The sequence below is a fragment of the Caenorhabditis briggsae genome (assembly GCF_000004555.2).
Source record: "Caenorhabditis briggsae complete genome, chrI, whole genome shotgun sequence".
NCBI classification, from domain to species: Eukaryota; Metazoa; Nematoda; class Chromadorea; order Rhabditida; family Rhabditidae; genus Caenorhabditis; species Caenorhabditis briggsae.
The window spans coordinates 2,412,967-2,421,595 of NC_013489.2; the positions used below are offsets into that span (position 1 = coordinate 2,412,967).

Below are 8,629 nucleotides of genomic sequence, written 5' to 3' on the forward strand. Positions count from 1 at the left end.
GAGAATCCACCTACGCAGGTCCTGGGCGATGATGCGCATAAAGGACCCGATCCATATGCGATCCTCTAGAAGTCCGTTTGACACATATCGCGAACAACGAGCTGCGATGAGTCTTATATGTGTGCGATGCGGGAGAGGCTGAATCGAGTGTTCCGAATGCGCGCGTATCCTAGATGGATTCTGGGTGGGTGGGCGATGTGTGCGATATGGGTCTGATACGGTAGGCCGACTACAACACTCCGAAATCCCGGATGCGCCCATTGTTTACCGTAAATCCACACCGGCAATTTTGTCAATTTTTCGTCAATTCGAGCCTACATTTCTGGTTTTTCGATTATTCCTTCGATGTTTTTTGTGAAAAATATAAGAAGGGGTGGGCGCCGGTTAGCGAGCGGCAAGCTATGCTGGGTTTCAGAATTTTTCCGATGACTACAGTAATCCCCAAAATTCAAAAATTTTCAGACGCCTCGCCAAAGAGCAAGACCGTAACTATGTGGACTATCGTAAACAAGAAATTCTTCACCTCATCAAGCCGAAAACCAAAGCGTTTAACCTGAAAAAGTTCGACGACGAGTTTCCAAAGCCGAAGAAAAAGGACAAGATTGATATGAAGTTTGGCGAAGAGATGCACAAGTACTTGACACTTCGTCCGGATGCGAGATTCGCCACGTGGCCCGGAAAACCGGCGATCAAAAAGAAGAAGCCGAAGGCGGCTGCTCCGGTGAAGACTGGGTTGATGGCGAAGATGGCAACGGCGGCTGGAGTGGCAAAACCACAAAAAGAGGCGACACCAGAGCCAGCGAAAAAGGGGTTGTCAAGAATTATACAAAAGCTGTCGCCAAAATTCTCATTCAAAAAGCCGAGTTCGACGACGACGGTAAGCCTCGGGCAGCGCCGCCACCCTCCCCCTTCCTATACACCTTTCGCTCTATCTCCCCTTGTATCCCCGCGTGGCGCAGTGCCTGCGCTTTTGCCCGACGTTCCAGACGCAGGTCCTGGGCGCGCATACGCATAATGGATGGGCGACGGAGGACGCGCCGATAGGGTACAGGGAAAGGACGGCGGTATGGGGCATATACGGGGCATATGGGGCACACCGCCGCCGCAAAGCATCTCCTCGCCTGGCTTGCTGGCACTCGATGAAATGAACTAAAACGTTGGTTGGGGGTTCCTAGAAGTATCAGTTAAGTTCTATTGTGATGTGATTTTGTTCAGGTCTTTCGATTTCGTACTTTTCCTTTATTATTCCATATTCTTTTATATTTTGAACGACATATTACTGATTTTTCGAAACTCAATGTTTTGGTTTTGAAAAAGACTTATGGCAGTTTCCATTTAAATTTGATATGCAATCAAAAACAGAACAAAATGGGAAAAAATTCGCTAAAAATTGTTTTTTTTTCATTTGTTCAAAAAATGTCTCACTTTCACTTTTTTTGAAATTACATGAAAAATTGAAAATTTTTATAATTTAAACTTTGTAATTATTGTATACTTACCAACTTACCTTTTACTCCACCTGAAAATACGATTTTTACAATAATTACAAAGTGAAATCAAAAAATCTCAATATCACCTATTTAGGCGAAAAACATAGCAATTAACGAGTGAAAGACATGTTTCTGCAAGAATTCAGCGATTTTTTATTCTGCCATAACTCTTTTTCACAAAAAACATCGAAGGAATAATCGAAAAACCAGAAATGTAGGCTCGAATTGACGAAAATTCGGAACACTCGATTCAGTCTCTCCCGCATCGCACACTTATGAGACTCATCGCAGCTCGTTGTTCGCGATATGTGTCAAACGGACTTCTAGAGGATCGCATATGGATCGGGTCCTTTATGCGCATCATCGCCCAGGACCTGTGGAGTTCGGGGGGTTCGAACCCCATACCCGCCCAAAACTTTTTTTTTCTTTTTTTTGCTTCTATCTAATGCTTGCAAATACATAAAAATGATCTCGAAGCGTTTAAAAACCAAAATTCCTTCCAGAAATCGATCACAAACGACTCAAAGAAGCCGAATTGTTTATCGATAAAAAAGATATCGAGGAAAAGAACAAGTACGCGTTGAACGCCATCGTTGAGGGTAAACCGTTTTGGTTGATTGGAGAACCGTAAGTCTTTTTTTAATTTTTGGATTTTTTTCAAAAACCCTTTTAATTAAAATTTTCAAATTTAAATATTTCAGAGTTGTCCCGGATGATGAAGAGGATGCTTATGTCGATGCTGACTTGTTGAATAGTGTAAGGGTTTCTGAATTGTTTAGTTTCCCGACATCCCATTTGGCCCGGCGGGAAATTCAAATTTCTCATACTTGTAACGGGCCGGGCCGGGCTTTTTTCCGGATTTTCGGAGGCCCGACCCGGCGGGCCTGTCATTTCACTATTTTCGAAATTTTCAAAAAACACATAAGGGGGGACCCTTATATGATTTTTTTCGACCAAAAATTTTTTTTTCGAGTTTTTCGATCTTTTTTGATCAGACAGACAAACAATCCGAAATACGAAAAAAAAAATGGAAAAAATTATATTGAGAGCTCAAAATTTGGCTCAAAAATACAGAATGTTTGACACCGGGCCTTCCGGGCCTTGAAAATTTCCTCAGGCCCGGCCCGGCCCGGAATTTTACAAGTATGAAATTTCTTTTTTTTTATTATACAAAAAATTATTTTCCAAAAACCGTTTTCAGTGGACTGCAAAAACCGAGGCAGTCAGAGCCAAATTCTTTCATAACAATGCCGAACGTGCCCGATTTTTTCCTTTTGGGCCGACAGCTCAGCTAATGACAGGTCAAATGTTGGTTTTTGGAAATAAGTGAGTTTGCAAAATTTCAATGTTCCCCCTTCCCGCGCTTTTGCAAAGCTCGCCATCTATGTGTACGCCCTTCGCTCCCTTCCACTCAAGCTACGCGCGTGGTGTTGTGGTGAAGAGGCTTTTCTCCTAGTCCGAGGGTTTTTGGTTCGAGCCCCATTGGCGCCAATCTCTTTTTGATTCTTTTTATTCCAGATGCCTCGTCATTGGAAACACTCTCCAATCGATTATCGAATCAACTGCTGATCGGAAGGGTCTTTGCAAGGAACGAGTCGATAAAGGACACAAGCCAATGGTCAAATGGAGCAAGAAAACGCATACAATCGAGTATGTGATGGATTCGGTGCCATTGGAAAAGACGGCGATTTGTGAGGGCAAATTTCAAGTGATTCTGAAGGAAAACGCGAAGAAAGAGTGATCTGATTTTTTAGAATTGAATCGAATAAATTTATTTTTAAAAATGAGCAATCAAACAAACAACAACAAAGAAACTAAAATACACTAAACAATCTACAGTACTCCCCTATTCCGCCGTTCCCATGAGCCTTTGAATTTCCAACGGGTCGCGTGGCACGGCGGCGGTGAGCAGCTCGATGCCTCCAGATGAGCTAGTTGCCACGTCATCTTCGATACGGTAGCCGATGCCACGGAATTCCTGAAAAAAAAATTGCCAGAAAAAAAATCGATAATCGACCTAAAATTTTAATTTTTTCGCGGAGTTTTTTAGGTCAACATTTTAAGAAAAAATCGATAATCGACAAACCTTAACCGGCCAATCCATTGGTACATAGCAACCTGGCTCAATTGTAAACGACACATTCGCGGGTAAATCCACGTCACGGGATACTGTAGCACAGTCGTGAACATCCATTCCGAGATAGTGACTGACATGATGAGGACACAGTTTCTCGGCCAAATGAATCATTTCCTTTGGGTCCGTCGATTTGATTAGTCCTAATTCCGAAAAACTCGCCGCCAACAGCTCATTCATTCGTCGGAAAAGTGCCGATAGGCGGACTTTTTCCATATTATGGGCATAGGTTAGAAGTTGTTCGTGCACGTAGAGAAGGGCTTCGTACAGGGAGAGTTGGGCGTCGGACCAGCTGAAAATGGGAAGAGGTGGAAGAGTTTTCGGAGGGGTGGCCTAGGATCCGACAAGTAGGTGAATGGCCTAGAAAACCACGGCCTAGTATCGGATGCCATAGTCAGTCTGGTGGCCTAAAATCCGACAAAGGAGGTTGGCCTAGGAAACAACGGCCTAGAATCTGATGCTATGTTTAATCTGGTGGCCTAGGACCCGACAAAAATAGCATTTCAAATGGATTAGAGCATACTTGTAACGGGCCGGGCCGGGCCGGGCTTTTCCCGGAATTTCGGAGGCAAAAAACACATAAGGGGGGACCCTTATGTGATTTTTTTCGACCAAAAAAAATTTTTTTCGAGTTTTTCGATCTTTTTTGATCAGACAGACAAACAATCCGAAATACGAAAAAAAAAATCGAAAAAACTATATTGAGAGCTCAAAATTTGGCTCAAAAATACAGAATTTTTGACACCGGGCCTTCCGGGCCGGGCCCGGGCCTTGAAAATTTCCTCAGGCCCGGGCCGGCCCGGAATTTTACATGTATGGTTTAGAGGTCAACATGTGGATGGCCGAGTTTCTGAATTGGTGGCCTAGAAAACCAAAAACCTTGAAAATTTATCGATTTTTCTCACTTTTTCCGTAAATTCTTATCGTGGCCTAGAAAACCAAAATTCCGATTTTTCGTGCTGAAAATTTGCTGAATATTGAATTTTTAGGTTCAAAATTCGGCCATGGAAGAGTTTTTTGCCTTTGGTGGCCTAGAAAACCAAAATTATCGAGATTTCGACCAATTTCCATCATTTTTTCTCAAATTTCTTCTCGTGGCCTAGAAAACGCAACTGCGGCGGCCTAGAAAACCCCGAAACCCGCACTTACTGCCCGGAAATCGGAAAACATCGGGTAATGTCCGAAACGTAGCCGTTCAAGTCGCATCCGGCGTCGACGAGCACCGTCTCGGTGGGGCTCAGGTCCGCGTTGGCGTCCAGATAGTGAATTGTGTTGGCGCGAACGCCGCCTGGAAGTCAAAAGTGGTTTGGCGGGAATTTGAAAATTTTGAAAAATATTTTTTTTTGCTTTTTTCTGACAATATTGCAGACAACTTTTCCGGAAAATTTGAAAAAAAAAGTTCAAAAAACATTTTTTTTTTGAAAAATCCATTATCGATTTTTAGGTCGATCACCTGCAATCACTGGCGGATAGGCTTGCATCTCGCTTCCGCGTCGACGTCCTTCGAATTCCAATAATCCACAAATCGCATTTTCATTGTGCACGTTTTTGGCTCCGGATATCATTGAGCTCATCGTTTGAGCACCCAAATTGCACACGTCACGCATTGCGTCCATCTCGTTGTCCGATTTGATCACTCGAAGACGTTCAATCTGAATCAGAAATCGATAATTTTGGCTTTTTTGGCACCGCACCAATTTTCCAATTTTGGAAGCGGCGCGCGTCGGCGTCGCGGTCGGCAGCGTCTTGAGCGTCGTTAAGTCGCTACTCATCTGGCGACTGCTACGCCGACACGCGTTCAAATTTGGCTCTAATCGATTGAAAAAATCGATTTTTGGGTCTTTTTTACTGTCAAAAATGACAAAAAAAAACTGGAAAAAATCAATTTTTCAGCAAAGACATTGGACCAAAAATTGAGAATTTCAGCACTTAAAATGTCTATTTTCAGTTCAAAATTATCAGATTTTCAGGCAAATTCAGACTTTTTAAGACCCAAAAATCGATATTTTTAGGCTGGAAATGTAAAATTTCAAGTCAAAATTTGTGATTTTCAGCTTCGAATTATGTAATTTTTTGGCTAAAAATCGTCCATTCTCAGACCTAAAATTACGATTTTCAGCGCTGAAAATGGATTCTAATTGCTCGAAAATCAGCTATTTTCCGGTGAAAAAAAATCGATTTTTCATTTTTTTTTAAACTGCTAAAAATGATGGAAAATTGGGACATTTTCAGCCAAATTTATACTTTTTAAGACCCAAAAATCTATATTTCCAGGCCTAAAAATGGACATTTTCAAGGCAAAATTAGAAATTTTCTAGACTAAAATTTGGCACTTTCCGGGGCGAAAATTGGTCATTTTCAAGTAAAAATTAGCCGATTTTCAGTCATTTTAAGACTCAAAAGTCGATATTTTCAGCTTTAAACTATGCATTTTCAAGGCAAAATCAGTGATTTTTAGCGGCAGATCAAGCCATTTTACGCTGAAAATCGACATTTTAAGGCCTGAAGTTTGAAATTTCAAGCCGTAATTCGTGATTTTTGAGCTAAAATTGGGCATTTTTTAATTTGAAATTGCCGCGAAAACGAGTTATTTTCAGGTGAAAAATATAGATTTTTTCGCTATTTTAACCCGCCAAAAAACTCACAAAATGATCCACAGAACTCAACGAATTGGCTTTTGTCTTCAAAAAATTCTCCAAAAAATCATCGTCCGAAGCGGTGTTGGAAAACACAGCGGTCCCTTTGTCAACCACTTTTTCCAGCGTTTGAATCAATCGATTCGTCGGCGAGAGCTCCGAAAAATTCGCCGTTTTTTCCCATTCGGTCTCCGATGGAAGGGGTCCTTCCCAGAGGGTTTCGTAGTCCGTTCGTCGGTTGGCGAAGAGCAGATTTGTGGGTTTTGACGATTCTTGAAGGCCACATTGGATGACGTAGTAGCAGTCGGGCGTCGTTATTCCATTTAGATATCTGGAAATTTTTTGGGTTTCTAGGCCAGGCATGAGGAAAGTTAGGCCACTCGAATTATTTCGGAATTCTAGGCCACAAAACAACGACATTCGAGGGTGGCCTAGTTTCAATTTTTGGAATTCTAGGCCACCTCTAGGTCACGTTTATTGACATAGAAATTGATGGTGGCGTAGCTTTGTGTTTTCTAGGCCGCCAACTTTTCTGTGGCTTTTTGTGACTCTGTGGCCTAACTTTTCAATTTTCTTGGATTTCTAGGCCACCACTTGTAAAAATTAAGCCGTGGCCTAACTTTTCAAGTTGTTGGATTTCTAGGCCACCTGATGTAAAAGTTAGGCCATCTCTCTCTCACCTGAAATGACTTTTTTGTCGAAAAGCGTGCGGAACATCGGGTGCAATATAGGATCGCTTCGCTCCTTTCATCACGATTACCATTTGTTTCTCTGAAAATTTTGAAAAAAGAATTTTTTTCGATTTATTGGAGTTTTTTTTGAAAAATTGTAATTTTCGCCGATTTTTTCAGTTTTTTTTTGGTCTTAATTCGAATGTTCAGCTGAAAATTTTTTTCGAAATTTTCAATTTTTTCCCGAAAAATTCAAATTTCCGCCCGTTTTTTATTTTTTAACGATATTTCAGAAAAAAAATTGAAAAAAATTTTTTCCAGAAATTCAAATTTTCAGCTGAAAAAAATTTTTGTTTTTCGAAAATTTTCAAATTTTGCCGATTTTTGAAAAGTTTTTTGTAAAATTTTTTGCAGAAATTTTCCGATTTTTTCTCAAAAAATTCAAATTTCCGTTGATTTTTTTTCAGAAATTTTGAATTTTTTGAAAATTTTTAAAAAAACAAATTTTTTTAAAATTTTAATTTTCGCCGTTTCTTCTAGAAGTTTCCATCAAAATTTACCTCCAGTCTTGACTTCTTTTTTCAACAATTTCACTAATTTCTCTCTTCTTAGCCCATATTCTTCATTCGGAATCCGCGATGGCCATAGCGAATTTATGATCTTCCTCTGCTGATTTCGAAGCATTTTTAGGGCCTAAAAATGTCAAAAAATCTGAATTTAGCCTAAAAATTTCAATTTTTAAATGTATGAATTCAAAAGGAATCACCGTTTTTTTTCCAAAAATTCAAAAAAATTTGAAAAATTCCAGAATTTTCATACTATAAAAACTAAGAAAACAAGAGAGAGAGAATCAACAATTATGAACAGAGAAAAAAAATCGATAGATTTTGAAAAAAGACTACAAAAACTACAAAAAAAGAAGAAAGACCTAGAAAAATGAGCATTTTTGAGAATTTTTTTGTGCAAAAAATATTAATTAGGATATTTAATTGGCCAATTAGCGATCCAATTACAATCGATACGACACTCCACCGCCAACGATGCCATTCTCGCCAGTGATGTATCTGCAAAAAATAAGGGAAATTGAATTTTCGGGAATTTGAAAACTCCAGGAGGGAATTTGAATTTTTTCAGCAAAAATTTAGATTTTCAGATGGAAAATTATGATTTTTAGAGCCGAAAATAGAGAATTTCAGGGTCAAAAATGTCAATTTTCAGTTAAAAAATACGCGAATTTCAACCAATTTTAGACATTTCTTGACCCCGAAAAATCAATAATTTCAGTTTAAAATAGGCATTTTCGAGCTAAAATTATTGATTTTCAGCTTTGAATTATGTAATTTTGAGGCTAAAATATATATAAAATTTAAAAAACGCCATTTTTCAGGCGAAATTTGAGCATTTTTAGGCTTAAAGGGGGACTCCGACCAAAAATTTTATTGCATTAAAATGTGTTAAAAGTTATCTATTTTCCGAATATTATTGCGAAAAAATTCAAAACAAATCCGAAATCCCCGAAAAACGGCGTTGAAAAGGAAGAAAATTCAAAAAAGGTGTCGCCGGGGGACGAGGATTTTCAGTGAGAAACCTAGGCCACGGCACCTGACAGCCTTTTTTTCAAGTCGCCGACAGTGGTTTTTTACGTTTTTTACCTGCCGGACATGAAATTGAAAAAAATCCGGGTACCGAGCTCGAATT

General features: G+C 39.7%; 2 protein-coding genes across 2 annotated transcripts in view; one reads left to right on the forward strand and one right to left on the reverse strand.

The window, feature by feature from the left end:
* Nucleotides 1-3,231, forward strand: part of CBG22113 — a gene marked incomplete at both ends in the record, with an annotated part of 3,577 nt that extends 346 nt beyond the window's left edge. Inside the window, 3 exons of the mRNA XM_045241680.1 lie at nt 463-877; nt 2,692-2,816; nt 3,009-3,231. Of these exons, the coding sequence (XP_045097480.1) occupies nt 463-877; nt 2,692-2,816; nt 3,009-3,231 (763 nt within the window). The remainder of the gene's footprint in view (nt 1-462; nt 878-2,691; nt 2,817-3,008) is intronic.
* A 105-nt stretch (nt 3,232-3,336) lies between these two features.
* Nucleotides 3,337-8,629, reverse strand: part of Cbr-pqn-59.1 — a gene marked incomplete at both ends in the record, with an annotated part of 10,342 nt that continues 5,049 nt past the window's right edge. Inside the window, 5 exons of the mRNA XM_045241683.1 lie at nt 3,337-3,468; nt 3,577-3,916; nt 4,774-4,912; nt 5,078-5,396; nt 6,270-6,591. Of these exons, the coding sequence (XP_045097481.1) occupies nt 3,337-3,468; nt 3,577-3,916; nt 4,774-4,912; nt 5,078-5,396; nt 6,270-6,591 (1,252 nt within the window). The remainder of the gene's footprint in view (nt 3,469-3,576; nt 3,917-4,773; nt 4,913-5,077; nt 5,397-6,269; nt 6,592-8,629) is intronic.